This window comes from Culex pipiens, chromosome 2 (genome assembly GCF_016801865.2).
Source record: "Culex pipiens pallens isolate TS chromosome 2, TS_CPP_V2, whole genome shotgun sequence".
NCBI lineage: Eukaryota > Metazoa > Arthropoda > Insecta > Diptera > Culicidae > Culex > Culex pipiens.
The window spans coordinates 21,721,649-21,749,419 of NC_068938.1; the positions used below are offsets into that span (position 1 = coordinate 21,721,649).

General features: G+C 34.2%; 1 protein-coding gene across 2 annotated transcripts; it reads right to left on the bottom strand.

The window, feature by feature from the left end:
• Window positions 1-210: 210 nt before the first annotated feature.
• On the bottom strand, window positions 211-23,269 carry LOC120427067 (ejaculatory bulb-specific protein 3-like). 2 transcript variants are annotated; one of them, XM_052707647.1, is made up of 3 exons: window positions 23,137-23,269; window positions 6,795-7,060; window positions 211-648 (listed from the first exon to the last, which is right to left on the bottom strand). In XM_052707647.1, exons 2-3 carry the CDS (start codon window positions 6,994-6,996, stop codon window positions 464-466), a joined length of 387 nt encoding a protein of 128 aa, XP_052563607.1. In that variant the 5' UTR covers window positions 6,997-7,060; window positions 23,137-23,269; the 3' UTR covers window positions 211-463. The 2 variants fall into 2 exon arrangements, with proteins under 2 accessions (XP_052563607.1, XP_039447840.1); XM_039591906.1 differs by having other exon boundaries at window positions 23,094-23,242.
• Between the last annotated feature and the right edge of the window lie 4,502 nt (window positions 23,270-27,771).

Here is a 27,771-nt window from a genome sequence, read left to right on the forward strand (position 1 = left end):
TAGTGAAATTGAAAAGTTAATTGGAAGTATTTTTAAATTCCATCCTTATGAAACATAACTTTGCACCACTGTGAGCCCGGTCAGAAAAGATGCTTCCTGATGATGTTGTTCAACTTGCAAATAGTGCACAGCTCATCATTACCTCTTGCAAAATCAGTTTATCTTTCCCATGGGACTTTCGGTGTTGGCTTTCGGAGCTAAAGGCTCAAGTTTTGGGTAATTATAGTTGGTAATTTATTTACTCGAATTTTCTTGGATTATAGAAAACTATTGATGGCTTTGTAGAAATTTGGAGAATCAATTTCTTAATCGTAACGATCTTGTACTATTATATAAATTTGTCATAAATGGTTCCTATCACAAAATGCACTCACTCTCTCTTTCTCTCGCACACACACTAACACACAAACAATTTCAATCACTCATCAAATGCGCACGCTGAATTTGCCGAAGCTGCTGCTGCTTAGGACCGCTTGTTCAGCTTCTCGATCTTGCTCTTGTAGAGGCCCTCCGGGTCGTACTTGTCCAGCAGTTTCTTCCAGTCGGCCGGTTTCTTCGCCTCCAGGTGGCTGATGACCTTGCGCGAGTTGTTCCGCTGCTTTTCGCTGCACTTTTCACAGTTGCTGCGCAGCGCGTCCGGCAGAGTTTCTGAGGGGGGAAAGAGGGAAAAGTTTTTCCGAAATTAAATTGCGACCAATTTTAAAACTGACGTAAATCTACGAAAATCTTCCCCGTTGGCCAGTTGGTGACTTCTTTTCAGTAACAAGTACCAGATAACTTTTTCAAGTTTTTTTTTTTTTTTCGGAACGAGACAAACTCAATTTATTCTGACGTTTGATCCTGACGGTCAAGTTAATGTTGATGGTGTGCGAGGGGAAACAGATTTTTATCCACTTCTTTCTTATGTTGTACTCGGCGAGATGAAGAGTCCCCTAGAAAATCGGCTTTGCGACGATGGAAAGTTTTGTCCATAAATCACCACCACAGCGGCGCGACAACCACTCGTTAGTGGATTGTAAGGGGATGTGAAGCATGGGAAATTTGATCGAAGTATTCATAGATTGATAAAATAACAATAACAATTAAAATAAAAGTGTTTAAAAACGTTTTCTAAATATTGGATCAGAAAATAATTCTATCATTGTCCAGTGGAAAAATTGTGCAACATTTTCCAATATGGTGAAAATTTTTATTGTTGTTTATCAAAAAAATTCAAAATTTCGGTTTTAAACAAGAAATGTTATGTTTGCAAGTATATTAATTTCTTTCGATGATTAAAAAACTAGTAATTTTCAAAGAGCAAAATTGAAGTCCGCATATCTATTCCCTTTGAGTAAACTAGAAGACTTTGGTCTTCGCGGAACAAGTGTTGTTTGCAGACATCTCAATTTCATCGGTTCCACTCAACTTGAGTCCAACTTTTGCCCGACTTTTCAGATGATGATGATGGCAGCCAACCAAGTTTGCGCTAGGCCTTAAATCGGCCACCATCAGAATCACGGCGCACAGTTTGAACCGAGAAGAGAAGGAAAAGTTCTGAATAGGCGCAATAAAAAGAAATAAATATAAAAGCCGGCGGCACCTCATGAATGGTGGCGGTGGGTGGTGGGTTGGAGCATCAACAGTGACTTTTCGTGGATTACTGCTGGCTGCCGTATGCTTTGAACAGAAGGAGTGGCGGAATCCTTATACAAGAGTGAAAAACAGCTTGGGGAAAGCTGAAAAGATTAAACAGAAGTACCGTTTGGTGTTGAAAGCAGCTCGTCTGGTGGCGCACAGGTGAGGCAGCTTTCACACTTCTGTTTAAGAGTAACGACTGTGAGTTGTAGTGTACTTAAGTTAGTCACTTTAATTTGAGAATCGTGTTCCTGATGACAATGCTTTCTCGGAAATTTCAATTTAATTTATTGCGATGTCCTGCATAATTCATGGTTTTAATATACTCTTTCAAATTTTAACAAAATATAAAGTTGGCAAATATCGACAAATAAATTGAGTTTAGGAACATTCAATTCTGCCCATTACCGGTTGACATCCGACATGTAACCTGGGACTTCTACTCTAGAAACGACAAGCAAATCCCACCTCTCAAAAATCACTCAAAAATGTAAATCCTGTTGCCACTGTGCCAGACTGCGTGCACCAGCTACATCTTGTCTGTGTGACAACGTTTCTCTGTTTGACCAAGGTTGTGTGTTAATGGTAGGAATCATTTGATTCATTCAAAATGACAAAAAATCTCAACCTCATAATACACCACTCTGATTTTCATCACAATGTAAACCCAGAAGGGAGCGAGCTCTGTTGATGTTGTCACGTCCTTTTCGCCGAATTCAACCATTGTTGGCAAGCTCTACCTGGGACTACAGACGAAGAATGGTTGTAGCAAGCCTTGCACGAGTGGTTCGATCATTGTGTGATTTTTTTGTGGCAAATTTGTCCCATTACCAGAAAGGAGTTATGTTTTTTTCGACATTCATAACAATTCTTTTTCGATTAAAAATAAATAAATTGATGAAAATGTTCAACAAAATAAGCTTTAAAGATTGTCACAAAATAATCCTACATTTTATACCTAATTCGATGCAGGTCCGATTAAGAATAGCACTTGTTCATAGTGATAAATACTTAACAGCAACCAAAAGTTATTATCTTTTGAAATGTTACCATATGAAAATGATGCACTGGTGCAAAATATTGCATCGACCTCGCTGTATTAGAGGTATGGGAACTTGGAAAAATCTTTTTTGACAATTAAAAGATATTTTTCAGCTATTTTTTTCAGAATTTACCTGATATTAACATAAAACTTTGCTGAAGACTTCAAATCGATCAAACAAACCTCAAGATACATTTTTAATATTTGTACTTATCTATTTTGAATGAGCAGATGAACATATTGTTTTGAGACTTCTGTGGAAATACTAGTGAACAATTCGATTCCCTCAATATAAAAAATGTAAGAACAAAGATTTAACAAAATTGCTAAAAAAAATACGAGAATCATGAAACAGAGTTGAAATCTAGAGAACTGATCATCTTCATAATTGAAATTATACTGATTTTTCTGTAAGCATAATCTTATATGAGCCTTTCCTCTTATACGCAAAAAAATAGTAAAATGAGGGCTCAAAAACAAATTATGCGATTTTCGGAGGAAAATTTTGATCCTACTAATACATCAGCATAACAAACGTCTGGGTTCTCTGAATGTTCCGTCGACGACTATTTTTGAAACATGTCAAATTTAATGGTAATAATGGTACTCATTAAGAGGCAGTATTTGTAGATTCTGCTCGGTTTGTTCTAGAGGTCGTATCGAGGTGCTCCGATTTGGATGAAACTTTCAGCGTTTGTTTGTCCATACATGAGATGAGCTCATGCCAAATATGAGCCCTCTACGACAAAGGGAAGTGGGGTAAAACGGGCATTGAAGTTTGAGGTCCAAAAAACATGAAAAATCTTAAAATTGCTCGCATTTCCGTAAAACTTTATCAATTCCAACTCTCTTAGATGCATTCGAAAAGTCTTTTGAAGCCCTTCAAAATGTGCTGTATACATCCAGGATTGGTTCGACTTTTTCTCATAGCTTTTGCTAATTACCGATAAAAAAAGATGTTTTTAAAACCTCAATAACTTTTAGCAACAGCTTCCAACACACATACTCCCATAGGTCAAAAGTTAGGGAATTTCATGGACTATAAGCCTACAGTAATAACTTTTTGGCCAATCGCAGTTTTTCTCATAGTTTTACGATTTTTCTATAACAAACATTTTTCAACGTTAACTTTTGCCCTGTAGGCCAACAAGACGGCATTTTTTGGTCTCAATTTTGACATATTCGGAATCTTCGGAAAATTTCACGTAAGTTTAAGGTATTGGAGTTATGAAATTGATTTAGAAAATAATTGAATAAAATATTTCTGAAAAAAAAGTTAAATTTAACTGACCCCGTGATCAATACGTCAAATGCGGTATCAAGTATGCGAATACCTGTTTTACCCCGAATCCGACAAAATGCTAAAACATATTTTAATTAATTTTAAATGGCATTTTTTACAATCAAATTCTAAATTCCAACACCTCTAACTTACGTGAAATTTCCCGAGGATTCCGAATATGTCAAAATTGAGACCAAAAAATGCCGTCTTGTTGGCCTACAGGGCAAAAGTTAACGTTGTAAAATGTTTGTTATAGAAAAATCGAAAAACTATGAGAAAAACTGCGATTGGCCAAAAAGTTAATTTCATATGCTTATAGTCCATGTAATTCCCTAACTTTTGACCTATGGAAGTATGGGTGTTTGAGGTTGTTGCAGAAAGTTATTGAGGTTTTAGAAAAATCCATTTTTAATAGTAATTTGCAAAAGCTATGAGAAAAAGTCAAACCAATCCTGGATGTATATAGCACATTTTGAAGGGCTTCAAAAGACTTTTCGAATGCATCTAAGAGAGTTGGAATTGATAAAGTTTTACGGAAATGCGAGCAATTTTAAGATTTTTTTATGTTTTTTGGACCTCAAACTTCAATGCCCGTTTTACCCCACTTCCCTTTGTCATAGAGAGCTCATATTTGGCATGAGTTCATCTCATGTATAGACAAACAAACGCTGAAAGTTTCGTCCAAATCGGAGCACCTCGATACGACCTGTTATACATTGGTGAAAAACTCGCTCTTAATATTCTTTTAAGAGTTTGAGTGCAATTTTCTTCAACTTGTTCTACCTCTAACTAGGCATGATTTTGTTTGATGATTTCATTGCTGCTTAAAAGTAAAACAGTTTGAGAAAAATAATTGAAAACAAATTAACACTCGATGTAATTTTCAAATCGCTTACAAAAAAAAAGTTTTTCAAATAAAACGTGTGATTTTTGTAAAGTTTGTTTTTCTTTATCTAGTGAGATTCGCAATTTTACTTGAATTTCCATGAAATTGAATATTCTTCTCGAAAAATCAAATAATAACAATAAATTGTATTTACAAAACTCTTGTTCTATCAAATTACATGTTAAGCTTTTCAAACTAATTCATTAAAATTGGGAGAACTTATGACACGAATAAAGTGCACCAGTGACCAAAAACAATATAAACATGCATGTGTCTTTGACAAAAGATTAAAAACGTATTTCATTAATTCACTGTCCGTTGCATAAGTTACACAAATGAATGATTTTTTTAAGGTAATCTTCAAAACTATAGAAAATATTCAAATTTTGCTTGTTTTAGTTTTTTATTTGTTTAAAAATATTGTATGAAGTACAACAATGCTGTCTAGTTTGTGCTTCAACTTTGCTCTAAATGTATTTTGAATTTTTACTACACTTATTAATCCTTATCAAGCATTGAATTTTTTTTAAATTGTTAATTTTGTATTTTGGAATTCAAAAGGTATATTTTGAGCGTGAATTGTTTAATGACAATCTTTTTTTTATTTTGCAAATATGATCGCTGGAATTGAGAATAAAAGGAATGGTTTTGAAATTTAAATGTTTGAGTAGTTTTATAACTTTTCAGGACTGCACCGATTAAGGAAACTAACATATTAAATTTACACTTAAGGGTACACAGCAACCGTTGAAACAGTGGTGTTCATCTTCAAAATTTGTTACTTTCACGTACCGAATCATGAAATAATTTGATTTGAAAAATAGTCGTATTTTACTGTAAATCGATAAGTAGGCAGTTCTACAGGAAATGAATAAAGAAAATCACATCAATAATTCCCTATGTTTGAAAATACTTACATTTTTGTTAAACATAATCTGCTAAAATAATCCTCGCTCATGTTGATGTGCACCGTTAAAAATGGAATCAAAAAATAAGGTTTTGAGATTCAATTTCAATTCAGTTTTATTGTTAGAAAATCAGTTTTGTTCAGTTTTGTTGATGTTAAACTGTTGCAAATAACAGATTTGTTTAACAAGAGTAAAAAAAAATAATAAAAAAGCTGAATTGCTCAGTTGAAATGCGAATTTTGAAGAGAAACTTGAGGAAATATTATATGGTCATAAAGTTCATTATTTATGTATAATATTCAAAAAACTTATTAAAAATCTGATTAACATAACTTATATTTGTTAACGAAATTCAAATTTCAAATTTTTGATGTTAGAAATGATGTGAAAAAATAAAAGCAGTGTTTTGATCGATTATGATCATTATTTTGATAACTTATGAAAATTCAACTTATAATTTGCTTGCATCCTTTTTGAATTATTGATTTGACATCCAAATTTTTTTGAGAGTCAGTGACCACATCCACATCCTACATAAACCACACAATCTGCTAACAAATTCACATTAAAAATTCCGCACACGTGGCACCAGCTAATGGGATTAAAAGTCATCTTGTTTGGACGATTCCCGAAAAAAGAAGCTTTATGATCACAAACACACACGCCCTTCTACATATACACAATAGAGGGGGTGCGCTTCAAGTTTGCACTGGATTCATTCTTCTCCGAATGCCAGAGGAGCTTAATTGCGAGCGTATTGTACTCTGCAGTAATAATGGTCTCAAATCATTTTTTTTTTATTTCGCCAAAGTTACCACCCCACGATATTTTATGAAACGCACAAATACACAAAAATAATAATTCTTTGAAAATATAACATCAAATAATAGGACATTTTTCAAAAGTCTAAAATCTGATTTATAACTAAACTAAAACGAAAACATATTTTTAAAAAATCCAAATGAATTCAAAGGATTTAAAAACTTTAAAAACTATTTTCAATGTGTATTGATGCAGTTGTGGCAGTTGCCACTCACACATCGCCCAAAAACTACTCACTTTTGAGCTCGCGGCCCTCCTGGGTGCAGGGTCCCTTGTCCAGCAAGCACCGGATGTAGTTGCTGAGGATGCGGTCGTTGCTGAGCACCTGGTCCACGTTGATGTTGTCGAACTTGTCGGTGTACTGGCGGGGCTGCTGGGCCACGGTTGTGGCCACCAGCAGGGTTGCCAGGCAGAGCACGGACAGCACCAGGGATTTCATGTCTTTTGTGTGTCTGTTTGTTTTGGCTGAAGTGGTTGGAGTTGGAGATTTGAGTTCTCTGAATCTGGAAATGGACAGCGAAACGAAATTGTATTAGCGAGAACCGGACGTGATTGAGGAACTGCGGAAATGTACGTGATGGTATTACAGTTGGTAGTTCGGGGTGGATTGTTGTTGAATCATCCTGTTTTGACCTAGATTGGCAACACTGATTGTGTACATTTTTATTTGGATAGTGCATTTTGATCCAATTACAATTGCAGCAGAATACAAATTTGATGAAAGAAGCCAAAATTCAGCAAATAAAAAAATAGTAGCTTTGTTATAGTTTTTAATAATGAAACATTTCAGTTGAATTTCACCATCAACCTTCAAATCTCCTATTTAACCAGCAACCCGATTACACAGAAAACAAAAGTTGAATTTTGGAATGTTGAAAATTTGGTAGTTTGAATATTACCTCTTTATTTGTGTAATATTACATAAAAAATGTGTAAAAATGTGAACCTGATGAATATTCATCAAAAACTGATGAAAATTCATCATTTTCTGGGGTAAAATTTATCATTTATTTTGCCACAAAATCTGTCACCATTTCCTGATGAATATTACCATAATTTTTTTTCTGTGTACAAAATCCTCAATTCAGCTGATTTCGGCTGAAAATTCTGCCAAATCAGATTTTCCCACCCACCCAAACTCGAGAGTCTGAAACAGAACTCCATCGAGAGGCCATAAGCGAGATATTATAATGGCACCGGGTGGAAATACGTCGAGCAAGATTATAATGAGCAGGGATAACGATAATTGACGTTTCGAAGGGGGGGTTGGATGAGGTAACTTTTGAACTTGAGTTGTGGAGCAATTTTTTCATGGTTACATTAACCCTTCAATCATGGATTTAATTTAACTTTAGATTTAATTTTTTTTTTTAAATGACTTTTTAGATTCGAAAACTTTTAAAATTGAAAGTAACTTTACAGCGATAATTCAAACAACTTTTAAAGTCACTGTTTTTCAACAGGGTTAAACCTGAAACTGCCACCTAAAAATTACATTTTCCGAGGTTGTAACTCTTCTCAAAAAAAGTGCGCCATCGTATTAAATATAATGTGCTACACGAGCTGTTACTTGTTACCGCATTCACTACCGAGTGCTCTTATTTTGAATGGGCAAAATACTTCCCCGAGAGCGAGATTGTCTGAATATGAGAAAGCAAGGTGAGCTGAAAGCACTATTCATTGTGTGAATGTTTTCTGCGCAAAGGGATTGTGGGTGGCGAGGATGTGTGTCTGGCAGAATTCCCTGGATAACTATTTATGCTGAGTTGTGCTCGGGTTTTTGAAGCTTGAATGTGCATTTTGCGACATGGAGAGCTCGGGAAAGGTATGTTGAATTAGTTTTGCCGGGTTAGGAATTAAAATTGTCACTGGATTCTGTAGTATTTGAATTGAATATTTTTGCATGTCAAAGCAGAAATTTTTTAAGCTTAGCTGATTTAATTTTGTCATTTTCTGAGAAACAATTGTGCAGATATTTTGATTAATTGCAAAGGACTGTCTAACATGGTTCGAACTTAAACTTGTAATACATCCACCAAAAAATCAATTTTAACATCTGTAATAAATTAAAATATTGCTAAAATTGTGCATAAATCGTAATAATCAGATCAATATACGTAAAACAACTCTCTTCATGCAAAATGTACTGATATTACAACGTAGGCTGATTAGTTGAAAATTTTTAGATGAACACATACATGATTTTTATTTTTTTTTGCTATAAATTATTTATTTCTTTTCTGAATATTCTGTTATAAAATTTTCAATTCAATTCGGTTTTATTGGTGAATAATCAAGATACAATAAGTTCTTTTGGAATACATAACAGAGTTTTGGAGTTTTATTCAGTTGTATGTTACATCATAATCCACATTTATTTTATAACTATTAGTTTAAACCTGGCACATATTATTTTTGAAAAAAATGGAGAATTCAAATAAAAAAGTATGCAATTGAAACTTATTCAACAAAAAGGGAAGGACCAGACAGTCCTCATTGAAGTAACCAATTTCCCATTCTTGAAATTAAAAATCCCGAAAATTTCTGGAGAAAATATACCAGGTTGCCAGATAAGTCTGTAAAAGCCCGTTTTTTAAGGTATCAGAAAGATTAAAGATTAATAAAATGAACGATATTTATTTTAAAAAAAGTAAATATTTATTTAAAAAAAAGTTAATAAAACCATTTTTTGGCGGAAAAATAATTTTAACTATCTGAAACAAACAAACGATAACTAATTCACATCCTTCCCTATTTATAGGGCGTCCAATTTTCCCGGGTTTTGAATTTCCCGGGAAACGGGAAAAATATTTTTTTAAATCCCGGGAATTCCCGGGATCCCGGGAAATTTTTGCAGCAGTCATAAAATCTATGTTTTCATTATATTTGTTACGTTTTTCTAGCTTAAATCATAGAATTAGCTCAAAACTTTTAATGGTGATAAGCTACACTTCAATCTGAACAAGGACAGCAGTCTTTAGATAGTTTAAATCACATTAAAAAATGTGTTCTTTGATGTGCTTTGGAATTGAGTTGAACCAGAATTTTGAATACATTTCTTTTATTTTTTTATTTATATAATATAACTACAAAAGCTTATACAATTTCATTGAAAGTGTCTAAAAAAAACAAAAAATAAAATGATACCAGACAATGTGACACTTTGGATAAGTTTAGAATTTTATGTTTTATATTTAAAAACATATTTTAAAAATTATCTTTAAGTCACTACCAACCAACTACCAACTGGGGATAATCGGGACTGCAGTCTGAATAGGTACAGGAGATTTTAGAGCAATAAATTTGGAAATTGGTGTACTAATTGTTTTGATTTGATCCGTTCCTGTTGTAATCGAAATCAATCAAAACAATCAGAACATTATTCAAAAACAAATTAGCTTAAACAGCTGTCTTAATTCGTTACTTTTGTCCTGATTTGCTCCAGATGCCGGTTTATGATGAAAAGTTAAATAATTTTTAAAATATTATGCTTTTTTCAAGTTTAAAGTCATAAATATACGTGAATATAATAATAAGTCTTTTTTTTTAATAAATAAAATTTAGTAGAAAATATCTAAGGCGCAAAGCATTTTGCGGATCTGTAAACAAAAATTTGAACAATTTTCCCTGCCAAATTATTATATGCCGAATACAAATTTTAATGCTTTAAAATGCTTATCGATTACTAATTTCCACAACCAAATCTGAATTTCTAGACCAAAATTTGATATGTTTTCAATTTCGGGAATTCCCGGGACAAAATATGAAAAATCCCGGGATTCGGGAATTCCCGGTTTTGGAAAAATCCCGGGATTTTTGTCCCGGGAATTCCCGGGATGGACGCACTACCTATTTATAATTGTAAGATTATTGTCTGCAAGTTTTTTCCAGATTTATTTTTTGGTTTTTGGCCAGACTTTTTCAGTTTTGATCTGACTACCCTGGCTGTACCCCTGGAAACTGAAATTTATGACACCATTGAACTATATATTCGATATCACGCCCTTTTAAATTATAAATCTTGATTCCAAATTTTTTTAAATATTTTTTTTCTAAAAAATCTGAAAATTTCGCAAATGTTTCATTTTTTTACATTGAAATTTGGACCATAAGCTGCTGAGATGCTGAAATACGGGCATTACTAAATGGACGGCTATTTGGATGAGACTCTGACAAATCAGTTTTCCTGCTTCTTTTTTTTGTATCTGCCGTATGTTACCAGAGTTCCAATTTTCAGACGAGATTTTCTAAACTTTTCAAACAAAATATTTTCAAAAATAGTCACTCATGGGCACTATTTTAAGACGTCAAAAAACTGCAAATATTTAGTTGAAATAAAACTTTAAGTGGCCATATCACGAAATCAGTACACTTTATCAAAAAAAAAAATGTTACCTTTCTGTACCTTTTGATGGAAAATTTGATTTTAAATTTAAAACTGCAGCCTAATAATGTGATGGGTAGTTAGTAGAGTGTAACAAAAATGACTTTTTGGAGGGCATTCAAGGGTTTGTTCCGGTGGGCATACTAAGCCCAAATCCAAAATATGAGCTTGATTGGACGTAACAGGAGCTGGCGCTCCGCCCTTCAATTTTAAATGGGATTTAACCCGTAAAAAAAAGATTTTTTCGAAAATGTCACTTTTTGATGCATTTTGGCCACTGAAGCGTTTATTTTCAACATCAATGGCGTGTAGGCCAGATCCTTGCGCATCTTTTGGTATATATAATATTAAAATTTGGAGCACCCTGAAGCTCGGTACAGACCTTCAAAGTTTGGCATTTTTTCGAAAAATTGACCCCAGCAAAATCAAATGGCGTCTAGGGCGTCGCGAGGCGCGACGCATATCTTTTTTGCCGGGGCCGATTTTTTGAAAAAAAGTGTGGATTCAAAAGTTTGCTTCTGATATTGCAAAATAGGTAATACCACTCAAAAAATTCTATATTCTTGGGGATCTTGGAGTTTTATCACTTAACCCTATCTATCGATCTAAAATCGATCTAGTAATTTGTGTAATGTCCCAGACTATGCCTCTACGAATTTTTCTGTCATTCAAATGATAATGGTATCGTTCTATAGCAGAAAAATGTGAAAAACAAGCGAAAAATAAAGGTGGCTGTGAAAACATGTAAAAACGAATAAAGCAAAAGATAATGATGGGAGGTGGTAGAATATGCCTAATACTATCAAATAAACATGATAAATGCAAATAAAAATACTTAAAAATGAATCAAGAAAAACCTAAAACAAGAGAAGTTAAGTTTTTTGTAATACAAAAGTTGCTCAAAATGACCTCCTGAACAGGGTAAAAAGTAAAATTTTCGTAAAAAATATGCGTGGTAGAGTGTTACTTGAAGTGTACTTTTTGAAGCCAGGTAATGTTCTCAGTCATACTGGTCAATGACCCGGGTTATGCCTGTAACATATCTACCTACACCATTTTGCTGAAGAACTCAACCCTTGGTAAGTTTTCCTACACCACAAAACGATAACATTTCCATGCTCCTCAAGAACAATGCCATGATTGCGACGCATAGATTACAAACAATACGTCGTAACCATCAATCGGGTCCGGATATCGACCTGGGAGCCATATATCAGTCCATTTTCACTGCATGGAATAAGCTGGGCCAGTGGTCACGTGCCATGGGCCACACCTTAACCAGGCAGTGCCAAGGTCAGACCACACCTCGCTGAACTGAACACGTTTGTTATTGTTTGTCTTCGGTTTCCAATAATAAAAACCCCATACTTCACTCGTCAAAGTCGAGGGGGAGTTCGAATCCCTCCACTAAAGACATCCGTAGGATTTCCCCGAGGGTGTGTACAAGGATATTGTTTTTCTTTCTTGGCATTATTTGTTGTTCCGGGAATGGGGACGACTTGCTGAAACCACCCACCACTGTGCCTTGTACGTGGGCGGATTAGGTTGGCCCCGAGGAAACGTTGCTTCAACAGAAGCGTTCGTTTCCTAGAAGAAGTAGCTTCTATTTACAAGACGGCAGAAAGAAAAAAAAATAACGAATAGCTCCAATCGATTGCTCAACGCAATCCGATCAACGTCCCCCCTCGGTCTGATTTGATGGTCTATCGAACCCTGGTGAGTCCTCCAATTCATCAACTTGCGTCTACTTGTGGCACGTACCATGGACGCGCTTCTTGGCGGGGCGACATCGGACCGGGTCCGGAATACTGATGAGGTTGTTTTGTTGCTGGCTGGCTGTGCTCACCGAACATTCGTCAAATTTTGGAATTGGATCGCCAATGATGAATGTGGCGATGCTAACGAGAATTTCGATTTCTTCTTTTTGGGGAGGGGAGCAAATGGTTGTTATCCTGTGCTAAGGATATGGATAAGGAAAGGGATTTACGAGGCAAATGGAATTGACAAGGCACTTAAGGTTAGAGTGACTTATGGGGACAATGATATAACAGGATTGGATTTATCACAATGATTTGGTTAGTTTTCGTAGGAATAGCTATTACTGATTTGAATGTAAACATAAATATTGGTTGCAATGATTTTAAAAGTCTTAAATGCATCGTGCAAAATCGTTGAAAACAACGTTAATGAGCTGTGGCGCCGACTAAGTCCAAGATGTAAATAAAGGATTAGATGCCCAATGTAATTATTCCGATTTTTGTTAAATATGGGTGCGAAACAGAACATTTTGCTAAAAGGACAAATATTGCCAAACTGGTATAAAGGAAGCAACAATGCAAAACAAATAAATTTTCATAATAAATTTTTCATTACTTTTTATAGGATTTTTGAGCATTTAATTTTTTAAATTTAAGTAGAGTTTTTTTTAAAGATAGATCGAATATCCATAAAATGATAACTATGAGGTTTTGTATTCTTTCAAGCAGTAGTAAATTTATTTTCAACAAATAAAACTTTGCTGATTTTTGCATTCTTTTTAAATAATAGGAAGTATTTTTTTTTGGTTTTGCTTTTTTTTTAAGTTTTTATGTATAACAAATAAAAAAATCTAAAAGAAAGTTACAATAATTTTTGCTTGTTACTGAATTCTTTCTAACATAAACAGTTCTTATAAAAGTAAGAAGAAAGAAAAGAATGATGAGAATTGAATAATTTCTGCAAGTTTTCTTGAATTTTTAATTAATTTGGAGAACAGTTTGTGGATATGTCGATGATTAGTATTCTAAAAAGCAAAAAAATAAGTCTGAAATTTTTTACAAATTTCAAATTTCAAATTTCAAATTACAAAAATTACAAAAATTACAAAAATTACAAAAATTACAAAAATTACAAAAATTTTAAAAATTACAAAAATTTTAAAAATTACAAAAATTACAAAAATTACAAAAATTACAAAAATTACAAAAATTACAAAAATTACAAAAATTACAAAAATTACAAAAATTACAAAAATTACAAAAATTACAAAAATTACAAAAATTACAAAAATTACAAAAATTACAAAAATTACAAAAATTACAAAAATTACAAAAATTACAAAAATTACAAAAATTACAAAAATTACAAAAATTACAAAAATTACAAAAATTACAAAAATTACAAAAATTACAAAAATTACAAAAATTACAAAAATTACAAAAATTACAAAAATTACAAAAATTACAAAAATTACAAAAATTACAAAAATTACAAAAATTACAAAAATTACAAAAATTACAAAAATTACAAAAATTACAAAAATTACAAAAATTACAAAAATTACAAAAATTACAAAAATTACAAAAATTACAAAAATTACAAAAATTACAAAAATTACAAAAATTACAAAAATTACAAAAATTACAAAAATTACAAAAATTACAAAAATTACAAAAATTACAAAAATTACAAAAATTACAAAAATTACAAAAATTACAAAAATTACAAAAATTACAAAAATTACAAAAATTACAAAAATTACAAAAATTACAAAAATTACAAAAATTACAAAAATTACAAAAATTACAAAAATTACAAAAATTACAAAAATTACAAAAATTACAAAAATTACAAAAATTACAAAAATTACAAAAATTACAAAAATTACAAAAATTACAAAAATTACAAAAATTACAAAAATTACAAAAATTACAAAAATTACAAAAATTACAAAAATTACAAAAATTACAAAAATTACAAAAATTACAAAAATTACAAAAATTACAAAAATTACAAAAATTACAAAAATTACAAAAATTACAAAAATTACAAAAATTACAAAAATTACAAAAATTACAAAAATTACAAAAATTACAAAAATTACAAAAATTACAAAAATTACAAAAATTACAAAAATTACAAAAATTACAAAAATTACAAAAATTACAAAAATTACAAAAATTACAAAAATTACAAAAATTACAAAAATTACAAAAATTATAAAAATTACAAAAAATACAAAAATTACAAAAATTACAAAAAAAACTATTTTAAAACAATGCATTTTTTGATATTTTTTTTACATCTTTTGGCGCAAATATAATGAATTTGTTCATTTTCTTCAAAAAACCTATGTTTAGGCAATTTTGGAAAAGAAATTCAAAGAGATGAATTTGTTAACCGTAAACCGGTTCTTCACTACCTTGATTGAAGCTATCGTAAAAGTACATTGGATTTGTAATACCATGCACGAATAGCAATTTTGTGAGCGAATCCGTAAAATCTATGTTGATGACATCTTCAAAAATTAAAACAACGTTGTCGATATCGAAAACATTTACATCGAAATCCAGAAAATTGTAAACGTTTTTGAACATGGATTTTACACAGAGTAACTCTGTAGATTTTACGAGAAGAAGTAAAATTTCTTCGTTATTGTTCTTATACAACATAGAGTAACCCAGACAGACAAGTATAAAGAGATGACATTATTTTTTTTTTGAGAGCTTGCTTTTGCGAACTATCTTTGAACTTTATTGTTACATTTAAACAAATAACAACAACGGATTGTAATCTAATTGATATTGACTTTCCACATCCACCAGTGCTGTTTTCCTAGCCTGAAACTGTTAACCATAATTGTTTCCACCAATATTGTTCCAAACCTACACCAAACAGCTTAGGGCTAGTAAACATGTGTTAAAATCATAAACTCTCCAATCCAGAAAACTTTATCTATCCCTCCAGAGTGCAGTCTGTAGCACATGTGTCGTTCAGCAAACAGGCCAATAACACTCCCCCGCTTCCTTCCTCCACCCCTTTTAAGCCTCAGGATATTAGTTTGGCAAAATTGCACTGGGACACTGCCGAAAATAAACTTTGCCCCAAGCAAGGAAGTCTCAAAGCTCCGACACATGTTCTAAATCTCGCCGGTTGATAACAGCTTTTTGGGGACACTGTCAGTTTAAGAACAGGCGCAAAAGTTTCAAAGTCTGGAGCAACACGAGAAAAGGGCGGATAAGCATTTTGACAGTTTGAACTATTTTGCTATTTCTCAAGCTTCAGGTAACTTTTTCTCAAAATTCGATATGGGAAACATTAGCTGACCTCCACAGCTACCATTCAACACTATGGGTTTTGTTAAATAGTTGCTTATTGCCTGGGAAATTGCAAAATAGTTGCAGCTGTCAAAATGCTTATGCGCCCTTTTCAAATGTTGCTCCAGAAGTGGTATTGTTGTTGTTGTTTTGTGCAAGGGGGCGGATGTGGCAAATTTGCATACATTAATGTCAACTCTGTCCTTCGGGGATACGAGCGCGATGATGTCGCACGTGCCTTGCGGCTCATGTCAGGTGCCCGCTAATTGAAGGTAGATCTCCTTAAGTGGCCCTGTAGTGTGGCGGGCAGATATTAGCATGCGCACAATTAATCGGTGTCTCTTTGTCGAGCTCTCAATGACAATTAAGCTACCTTGTATGGAAATTCTTGATTTTGATTGAATTTTTCGCATAGCTTGAAACCAGTCAACTATAGATTAAATTATTGTTTCAATAATTTTGTTGAACTTTTTCAGCTTTATTCAGTACAAATAAACTTTTATCACAATTAGAGCCACGTGTAACTCCGGAATGTATGGCTCCAATTGTACTCGAAATATCTAAATAAAGTTCAACTATTCTGACAATGGCATTCAGTGATTCACTTCAGTATCAACAACAGCTCCACACTCAACAACCTCCCACATGATAAACGCACACATCACCATTAACGATTGTTTGCACGCACACAGAAACGCATCGCATTTTAACAACCCCCGAGACAAAACAATATTCACACCACCTTGGGAACTGGAAAACCCGACACCTCGGTGCATCCGCTGGAAGCAAACGCCACTCATCAACAACACTTCAGTGACCATTGGGGTGGCGACGCACGGGGCGGAACACACACGTGGACTGTGGCGTGGTGTCACGGTCAGGGTGTTTCACGAGTGCGTTTTGTTTTTTTTTTTTTGCGTAATTAGTTGCAGCTAATTATGATGGTTGTTTTCAGGTTGATATGACACTTCAGGTGACTATGGTCAGGAAATTGTAGGCAGTTGGTTATTATTGCAAATTGTAAAATCTTAATTAGTAATTCTTAATTCCTACTAAAAATTACAAGTATTTTAAAACATTTTTAAAATTGTCAAATAATCCTATTCATTGTATTTAATGAAATCTTCAAAATCGTGTTCAAATATTTAAATTTGTATTCCTAACCACATGAAATATTTCAATTAAAGGTTCACTTAAAAACTTGCCATATAATGTCAATTTTCAAGCCCAATTTTTAAAATGTTAAAGCAAATGTTTCATGAAGTATTTTATAAATTATTACCGTTATGTTTGCGAATGCTTTGCGAATAACAATGAATTAATGGAAAAAAAAAATATCTGAAATTGTATGCCTTTTTGTGATCTTTTATTCTAAAATTCAAAATATTCAAAGGCCTTAAAGCTCCCATTTTCATTGAAAATACAAAAATAAACGCAAAAATCATCAGGGGACATTGGCTATAATTTTGACATTTTTTTCTTCCTGATTTTTTTGAGAAATTTTTCAAGAGGGGGGGGGACAAACACTTAAAATAAAAAAAGCTTTGGCCTTTTTAATTCTTTTGCTTGGGGTTTAACGTTAAGTTGAAGGCAGTCTTTAAGTTTAAAACAAGCAGTTTTCAATAAAATTTGAGAAATTTTTCGTTAACATAGAGATATTCTCAAATAAATTCAACATCATTAATTGCACAGAAAAAAGTTGATTTTTTTAAGGTTGAACATTTTGTTGGTACCTAAAACATGTGTAAAAATGTGAAATTCAACAGAAACTGACAAAATTTTGCCATGTGTGTGATGTAAAACTACACATTCTTTTGGACACATAATCTGTCACCATTCCCAGTTGTAATATAACCATTATTTTTTTCATGTGGATAATATGGAAAATAACCCGGATAGGCTTGTTTGATTTCGAAAAAATAAACCTTTTTTTGTAGCTTTGCAACACATTTTGAAAAAATCGTAGAATATTACATATGGGAATGTTGACAAAAAATGTGAAATTTTACATCAGGAACTCGTGCAATTTTTAGTTTATATTGAATTTTACTTTCACACAATAATTAAGTAAAATTACCCAAAAAACAACTATTATTCAACCATCAAACTTTTTAGTCCTCTAAAATTCATCATTTTTTTACTGTGAAGAAGTTAATTTTTTTTTTTTTGAAATTAAATATGTCTTTATTGAACTTTCTTATAATAATTACATTTCATTTACATTCTAAGTGGTATGGCTAATGCTCTTCATCTTTGTTTTATTTTTCGTTTTATTATTAACTGTTCACATTCGTTTATTTACTTCAAATTGTTTTACATTTTTGCATTGAATCGAATACATTTGGGTAAAAAAGAAAAAATCACTTTAAAAACTAATCCTAACTTAAAACTAAAAAATGTGAATTCATTGAAATATTCAAAATCATTAGAACGAGTAAACTACGAACTGTATGTCAAGATAAATCCTCCAAGCGTTACTTGTTCCTGGCGAGTTTTGCACCCACGCAGTGTTGTTGTCATCTCGATGAAAATGTTCAGAAGTTCTTGTGGTGAAAACAGGTCACTACTGCCTTCACCCGTTGATGTTGGTTGGTTTTCCCTCGGTTGCTGACTGAATCCAGGAGGTGTTGTATTCTCTGCAACTTTTAGCCGCTGATTCAACGGCAATCCCTGGTAACATTTTAGGTTTTAAGTAGGCCATAAAAGCCTATTGAGGCCGTATGAGGGTTTCCAGAACCATGATAAAACCTGTAAGTTTAAAAATGTTACTAGGGATGGCTGCAGATTTGGAACCACTCGAACAGATCCCGCTCCAGGTGACGCCAAAGCAGGAAAATCCACGTCCGTGAAAGTTGGTGGTGTTTTGCGACGATTTGGTTGTTGCCTCGTCGTCGCTTACTGCCGAATTTTTACAAACTCAGCACGTTTTGGGCAGCTCCGATTCTTGGTAGAATGGTCGCCGCCGCAATTGAAGCATTTGGCTTCGATGTTCTCGTTGATTGTTTCGCAAGCTTGTGTTTTGTGCTCACCTCCGCAGGTTGCACAACGACTCTTGATGAAACAGTTCCTTCCACCATGTCCAAACTGCAAACAGTTCGAACACTGTGTCACGTCACGGTGCACTGGACGATAACGTTCCCAAGTCACGATGATGTTGAAAATTGCCCGAATTGCTTTCAGCTCCGACGGCGTTGTCGATCCTTTCTCGAGATGAACCAGGTACAGTTGATCACGATACTTGATGTCCTTGTTGTGTATCGTCATCTTGAAGACTTCGATCACGTTCAACTTAAGAGTTTTGAGCTCTTCTTTCAGCACACTCACATCCATGTCGTACAGGCCACGGAGGACCTGTTTCATGGGGCGTTTACCTGGATCGTCATGGCTGTAGTATTCAATCTTTGTGTTGTTCAGGAAATCCCGAACGTAGTTGTAATCCTCTCTGGTAGGTAGCAGAATTTTGAGTCCATCAGCACACAAGCGAATGGAAGCTCGTAAAGCACCAGATTTGATAAACCCGCACCGAATCCGATGACGATGGTTTCACAAAAATGGGTGGCAACTTTTCCCGTCGTTTAAGTTCTTCATTCTCGCTCACGTCCACAGGGAGGGTAGCGAACTGGTTTCCAGACGAATTTTGAGCGTCCTTGCTCAAACTGCCTGGCTTTGCAGGTAGCGCTTCGGCATTCTTTAGCTTCTTCAAATCTGCCGATCCTGCAAGTGAGGACCGCCTCTTTTTCTTGCCGTGAGGCATTTTTTGCACTTTTTAGCACTTTTTTGGTTTGTGAGGGACGCACGTCTGACTCGCTTCTCTGCTGATCGCAGACTTGTGAAGAAGTTTACAATTTGTGCATTTTTCATAACTTTATTTCTTTTGGAAAAAATATTCAAAAATGTTGGTTGTCTGGTCATTTTGCATATATTTTTCCAAGCTTGCATTTTTTCAATGAATCATTCTGATATTGATTTTTATCATATCAAAATTTTAAGTAAATTTTGAATAATATTGATCTCATGAGCCTTCATACCGTCGATAAGAGCGTCCAATTTTCCCGGGAAACGTGAATTCTTAATTTTTGATATTTTCATAAAGGTCATAAAAAACAATTTTTGAAGCATTAAATCATAGAATTACACGGAAAAAAATCAATTCTCGAAATCGTGAATTAAATTCACGAATGCGAGAACCACGAAGGAATATATGCACGTTTATAGTGCAAATGCACCATACTCATGAATAAATTCCTTCGTGGTTCTCACATTCGTGAACTAAATTCACGATTACGAGAATTGATTTTTTTTGTGTAGTTCAATTCTTCAGCTGGTGATAATTTTGTCAAAAGTCTGAACATGGACAGTAAATAAAAAAAAAATAAAAATGATCAACGGCTTGCCCTTAAAAACAAACAAAATTAAAAAGACTTTGTTGTGCTTTGGATTTTAAACCAGTCATATCATATAGAGATTGAATGAGATTCCGGTTACAAATGTTTCTTGCTGAAACTAAAAAAAAGAAATTAAAAGAGAAATTATTTGATGGAAACTATGAAAATTACTTTAAGTCTGTGTAAGATTATATACGTAAATTTAGATTTTGGTATTTTGCTAAAAACAATATGTCTTCAAATTATCTTAGTATTTTTTACAACTCATTTCCAGTCTTTAAAAATAGATAGTACTTGATGAACCAGACAGTTTACGGATTTGTAAACTAAATTTTCAACATCTCTTATTAGCCAAATATAAGCTGCGATATGCACAACACAAAATTTAGTGCTTTAAAAACCTATTGATTGCTAAATTAATCAATTAATTCACTATTTTCAAAACCAAATCTGAATTTCTGTATTTTTTTCAATTCCGAAAAAATATTTATCAATCCCGGGAATTCCCGGTTTTGGAAAAACCGTCAATTCAAGCAAAACAATGTAAAGGGGCCAAAACCGAAGTGTAAACAAACAGTCTGTCTTGCTTACGTCAGTGGATGTTTACATTAGGAACGAGCGGTACAGACTCTTTGTTTGCACTTCGGCTTTGGTTCCTTTACATTGTTTTGCTTGAATTGACAAATATCTTCAATAAAACTGAAGTTTCATGTTTTCTTCAATTAATTAACATCACTCCCAACAAGTCTCCATGCACCAACCCCACTTTTGTGAAGGACATTGCAGCAGGTCAACACGTTTTTTGTCTGCATCGCCATGAGTGATGACTAACCGTCACCATAGTGCTTTCTTGACGCACTAAGATTTGTTACTTTTTTATTAAAGCTCATTCACTGAATTAGGATTTGTTTTTGTTAAATATATGATTTCAGAGCGAGTTTTCACAAGATGTGTGAAGCCGAGACTAGACTAGACAAAATTTCGTTTAACTCGTTATGCGACAGCTAAGCACGATGGTGACGGAACATAATTACAGAGTCACACACGTGTTAAGGAAGCCTCGTTGCGTGACATTAGTGTTCCAATTAACCTCTTTGGCCGCATTTCCCTGGGCAGGGAAACAGTTTATAAAGTTAAAATTAACAACTCTCAAGATGTAATGTTAGAAAAAAACCTTTTTGACACAGATATGATATTAAAATTGATCTAAAATATCTCAGCAGAACAAACTATAAAGGAGTTCACATTTAGATAACTATGAATCACACATGCATTAGTCAACAGATTTTGATAATGTAGGCAAATTTTCCACTTTCCTAATGCAAGTGCTTAATCACAAGTATAAGTTCTAATCTTGATACCAGCTCAACACCAGATCAGCTGACTAACGAAGCTCTCCAAGGAAAAATAAAGTGAATGTGTGTATGAGAATTGGTTTTTCCCAATCTGGGTGAACTTGAAAAGTTGTTGAATGTTGTACAACTTCTAATTAACGCGTAAACTGGCCGGCTGATGATTGGCACTTGTTGTTGATACTGTTTGCGTGTTGATGAGAAATTTGCGATAGTGCGAGGGAAGCATCTCTGAGATATATCTATGAGGGAAAACTTGAACTTTGATTCGGTATTGAACCGGGGGAGGAAGGTGGGAATAATGGTTTATGTGTTTTGACTGCTGTTTAAAATGTTAATTGATCGGAAATTTTTTCAATGTTTTAAATAAGGATTTAATTTTCATTTAAAATAAAAGTTAAAAAAGACAGCCAGTTTTTTTAAACAAAGCGAAACAATAAAAAACAATTCGGATAAGTCATACAAATATTTAGAGGTTTTACTATTTTCTGTTCTACTTCTTTAAACGAGCAATTATTTTTGAAATCAAAGTGGCTTTAAACTTTTTGATTAAATTTCCATGATGGTCAGAAAGTTAAAAATAAGTTAATTGATAAAAAAATCATAAATATTGGAAAAATAAGCCAATGAATCAAATTTCTATTCAGCGTCACAATCAATACTCATTCAGGTAGCCAAGAACATTGCCAATACCCACAACTGATCGACGCAAATAACCCGCAACTTTTCATTTCTCACGCACCTTCCCTTGGAACAAATCGGGTGACCACATGGCATGACACCACGCGCCACCATGACCAAGACCGGTGCCAATTCCACAAAACCACCGTGAACACCGCCACCCTAGAGTAGCTGCATTGCATAAAGGCAACGCTTTTCCGTTCCTCACCGCAGCACCATGCAAAAAAATCAAGTTAGAGTAAAGTAAGGTAACTCAACACCTCTAATGGCGTTTGCATTGCTGGTTGGTGGTTTTATTGCATTAGCCTCACCACGTGCAGCACCACCGGTATTAAAGAAATTATGAAATCCATTAAGACTGCACAATTATATCATTGCCGGTTTGTCGGTTGGTGGTCACACTTTGAGCTCCGATGGCCTGCAGCAGGGTCTTTAAGTCCCCTGGAGGTAATCACTTCTGGGTTTTTACCACCCCTCATCGATGTGGTTGCACCTCAAGTCGTTCTAGTTTCATTGCACTGAACCACTTCTAAACGTTTCAACTTTTTTTCAGGTTTTTCCCACTTTCAAAAATGCACCCTCACACACCATCAGGTTCCACCAGTTTGGGTCAACTGCCAACAACATTCCGTTTTTAGGTTCTGCCACTCCAAACTCACCTTTTAAGATCAGAAACGCACTAAACGAAAATATCAAACTCACTTTTCAGTTGAACTACCTGCCCTAGTAAAGCTCTAAACGAACACTAACCGAGCGACCTGGGCAACGCATTGGTTTTATAGCTTCCACCACTCCAAGCAGCTCGGAGGAGCCGGCTCCGGCCAGCAGCCATGCTACCTGAATGTCTCCGCCGAGTGCTGTTGGTAGTGCAATACTTGGGCATGTTCGCGCAAATCGTCGGCGATTGGCGACGGTGCCGTGGCGGTCAAGTCAAAATTCTGACCAAGCGGACGCCACCACGAACCGACGCGCTGCGATCAACAATGTCATTTTAATGTTTTAGGGTAGAGTAAGGGTTTGTTGGCACCGTGTTAGCCCTATTTACAGATTTTTTGGCTCCTTTAAAAAACCCCAATTTTCTTAGTCGTTTTGTCTGTGATGGTGAAGAAAACCCCAAATATTTTTACATATTCAGAAAGATAATAAATTGAATTGATTGAAATTTGAGTTTTTGACAGCCATTTTTTTTTGCTTGACGGGACAACGAAAGGAACTGATTTATGAAAAAACTTCTCTTTCATTTAGGGGAAATTCTCGTATGTTTGGCAGGTAAAGCACTCGCACCTAACTCCATCCAATTTGCTGTTTTTCACTATTTAAACATCTAATTTTGCTAAACTTTCGATAGAAACATGCTTGCTCACTTCTTATTGAGCTATTTATCACTCGATTTCAGTTGTAAACCTTTTTAATGGGCTGTAATTGGATGTCAAAGTTGGTCGTCATCGATCATGGCCGTTCATGGTCACCCGCGACAGACACGGACGACGAAACAAAGAGAAACGCAAAAAGTAACTTTTTCAAAACTTTTTTTCGTAGTATCGCGATAACTCGTGATGTTTATAAGCAAACCCCTTATGTCTATATATCAAAATTTTTGTAATTGTCTGCTCTACAACTTTGTAGAACATTGTTACACTCTAAAAAATAACCCTGCAAAGTTAGAAAAAACACGAAATTTTAAAATGAAAAATTTTGTTCTAAATGAAAAAATGACCCTTCTGGGACAATGTAGATTCGAAAAGTACATTAAATTTCCCATAAAATGACATGTTCCAAAAAATTTTACAGTCGAGTAACGAAAAATGGGACAGTTTTTAAAACTTTTTTAGTGTTTTTTTTCGATGAAAAATACGTTTTTCCGGAATTCTGAGTACGCCATCAAATCGGGCGTCTAATTTTACATAAAAGGTTCTTTGAAACCAAATTTCTATCTCATCACCGTTTCAGGCTGCAAATTATTGAAAAACACCTCTTTTTTCGCATGTTCAAAAATGGAAGGGGTCGTACCGCCCCTCCGTCACGAGATATCAAAAACGGACCTTGGATTCGTGATCAGGGACAAAATTTACCCCTTTGGACAAAGTTTCACGCAAATCGAAGAGGGGTCGGGGCAACCGCTGTGTGAGTTGGCGGAGAATTACCCTTTTAATTTCTTTAAAATTGTAATTCAACATATATTAAATAAACACATTTTTTTTTGTTCATGTTCAATTTAAAAAATAACACGCTTTTGAAATGTTTTAATCAACAATTTTTCGATCCTTAAAAAAATTAAATTAACCATTTTTAAAAAATTCAATTCGTTAGTAACGATTTGTTTTTTTAACGGTATTGTTTTTTTAAGTTGGTAAGATTATTTCAGGAGTTACTAGGATCACTTTGTACTCTTGGATAAATTTGTAGAACGTTAAATTTAACATTGGAATTTCACTCTTGACAATATTTCCACATAATTAACACCACAAATCGAAAATTGTGCTTTTCTCCATGAATTTTGTCAAAAATTTCCATTCAAACTTCAACTTTCAAAAGTGACCCCTAAACCTTAATCGATTAGGCTCTAAACTGGCAAAAATGCCTAATTTTGGAATGAGTAATCGAGAAATCGGGGGTGTCACCTAGGATTTTCCAAAATTTACCATTTTTCTTGTCACCCTAGTGGTCTGGTATCAAATTACAGTACCCAGAAAAAAGTGTAAATTTACTTACCACGGAAATCATGAATCACATGTAAACTCGGTTGATGTCAACTTTAGATTTGATGTTATCGTCAGTATCACACGTAAAATCATGTTTTTACGTATGATTTGATGCAAATTTACATTAAATCGCATTTGAATTTAAATGATTAATGACGTGGAAAAGTGATACATCATTAATGATGTAACATTCTAAATTATTTTTTTGAAATGTGTAATATTGTAAATGTAATGTGATTCATAATTTCTGTGTCGAGTAAATTTACACTTTTTTTCTGTGTAGGTTAACTAATTTACATATGATAAAAAAAAATGATAATTCTGGAGTCTCAAAAAGGCATTTTAGTAGATTTTTGGCCCAACGGAATTAATTACACTTCCGGACAATGCACAGCATGATCAGTTAATAATACCAATATTAAATATAATCAGAAATACATTAAGAGCGAGTCCACGAACAGGGCATACCCCTTTGTATGGGACGTCGTTTGGACCTCACCAATCTGCCTGAAATTTTCAGGGGTTGTTTGTACATATAAAACTAGCATCTGGCCAAAATATGAGCACTCTAGGTCAACGGGAAGTGGGGCAAATCGGGACACAAAGTTTGAAGGTTCAAAAACGTCAAAAATCTTAAAAAGGCTATAACTTAGGCAAAATTCAATTTAATTTCAAAATTCAAAATGCATCTTAAAGGGCTTCAAAAATACAACAAAATGCAGGGTAGAGCATCCAAATTGGTTAAAACTAAAGGGAGTTATTGGCATTTTAGTGAAAAAATAGCATAATTTTCAAACTCAAATAAAAAAGTGTTCCATCCAGATATCAACTCGGTTCGACCTGCAGCTTGTAGGGGACATCTGGGACTACCATCTGAGACTGAGAACGCTTTGGGTAAGGCAGTTTAACATATTAAATAGACACTTTTACTTTTAGTGAATTTTTGGTTGTAATTTTTTGCTTGAGGGTCCCCTTAGATCCCATTTTCTGGTGATAATTTTATCATATTCGTGTTCCTGAGACAATTTCACATTAGAAACATGCATAAAAATGTTTATTTTCATCCATTTTAACCCTTAAAAAAATGAAAGTTAAAAAAAATTAAGAATCTGCTTTTTTCTGGTGTCATCTAGTATCCTTGGAAACGAACTTAATTATCAATAAATGTGAATCGAAGATTTTTTTTAACTTTAATTTTTTAAAGGGTTAAAATAGATGAAAATAAACATTTTTATGCACGTTTTTAATGTGAAATTGTCTCAGGAACACGAATATGATAAAATTATCACCAGAAAATGGGATCTAAGGGGTCCCCCAAGCAAAAATTTACAACCAAAAAATTCACTAAAAGTAAAAGTGTCTATTTAATATGTTAAACTGCCTTACCCAAAGCGTTCTCAGTCTCTAATGGTAGTCCCAGATGTCCCTTACAAGCTGCAGGTCGAACCGAGTTAATATCTGGATGGAACATTTTTTTAATTGAGTTTGAAAATTATGCTATTTTTTCACTAAAATGCCAATAACTCCCTTTAGTTTTAACCAATTTGGATGCTCTACCCTGCATTTTGTTGCATTTTTAAAGCCCTTTAAGATGCATTTTGAATTTTGAAATTAAATTGAATTTTGCCTAAGTTATAGCCTTTTTAAGATTTTTGACGTTTTTGAACCTTCAAACTTTGTGTCCCGATTTGCCCCACTTCCCGTTGACCTAGAGTGCTCATATTTTGGCCAGATGCTAGTTTTATATGTACAAACAACCCCTGAAAATTTCAGGCAGATTGGTGAGGTCGATGCGAGATGGGTATGCTTAGCTCGTGGACTCGCTCTTAAAAACTTCAATTATGAAAGAACACTATTGCCACTTCTACCCTCATTTCACACCACATCCTCCCATCTCAGCATGATCAACCAGCAGTCTATGCGTTATTTGCAACACTTTTCTCAGTGCTAGTGCTAGTAGTACACATGATCAGGCAAGCGCGCGGTAGTCATTAATCCATTTCTGTGCAACAACCAACCATAAAACATTTCACGGGTAACCACCACCGGCGGCACTGGCTCGTTTTTGCGCTGTCCAAACTTTTTGGTCATGTTCGTTCGGTCGTCATGTGTGAACGAAGCCAAGAGGGAAGTAAGTGATCGTGACAAATCGATGATCGACTACGCTTACTACAGCTTTATGCCATGTCTGCACAACATGAATTTATAACCGTGAACTGGACACTGTCAATTTGATCGTCGACATGCTGCGGGGACAAGATCTATGAAGAAATGTGTGAATTTGAAGGTTTTCGTGCGAATTTATGGACCGTGAATAAAGTTTAACTGTGGGTTAAATTTGGACACGACAATTTACTAGTAAACGAAGTTTATCATAAATGATGAAGAAAATTGAGAAATTCGTGGATCAAATAAAAAAGGATCGTGTGCAAACTTCCGGTGGTAATTGTACCATCCTTACAAAACGCCCAACAGAGAAGTTTCCAGGTCACTGACTTTTTATCCGACTCTTCAGCTTCCACACTTCCACGACGACGACGCCGACGGTGGCGGTAGTAATTGGCAGTGTCCACACCTTTCCACACCGATATATTTCATTATCAACAATGGGCGCCGACCTTGAATGGAATGGAAG

Excerpts from the sequence above, each read along its gene's own strand:
- LOC120427067 (XM_052707647.1), bottom strand. The coding sequence starts at position 6,996 with ATGAAATCCCTGGTGCTGTCCGTGCTCTGCCTGGCAACCCTGCTGGTG. Across the intron at positions 649-6,794 it reads GGAGGGCCGCGAGCTCAAAA|AAACTCTGCCGGACGCGCTG; the intron begins GTGAGTAGTTTT and ends TTCCCCCCTCAG.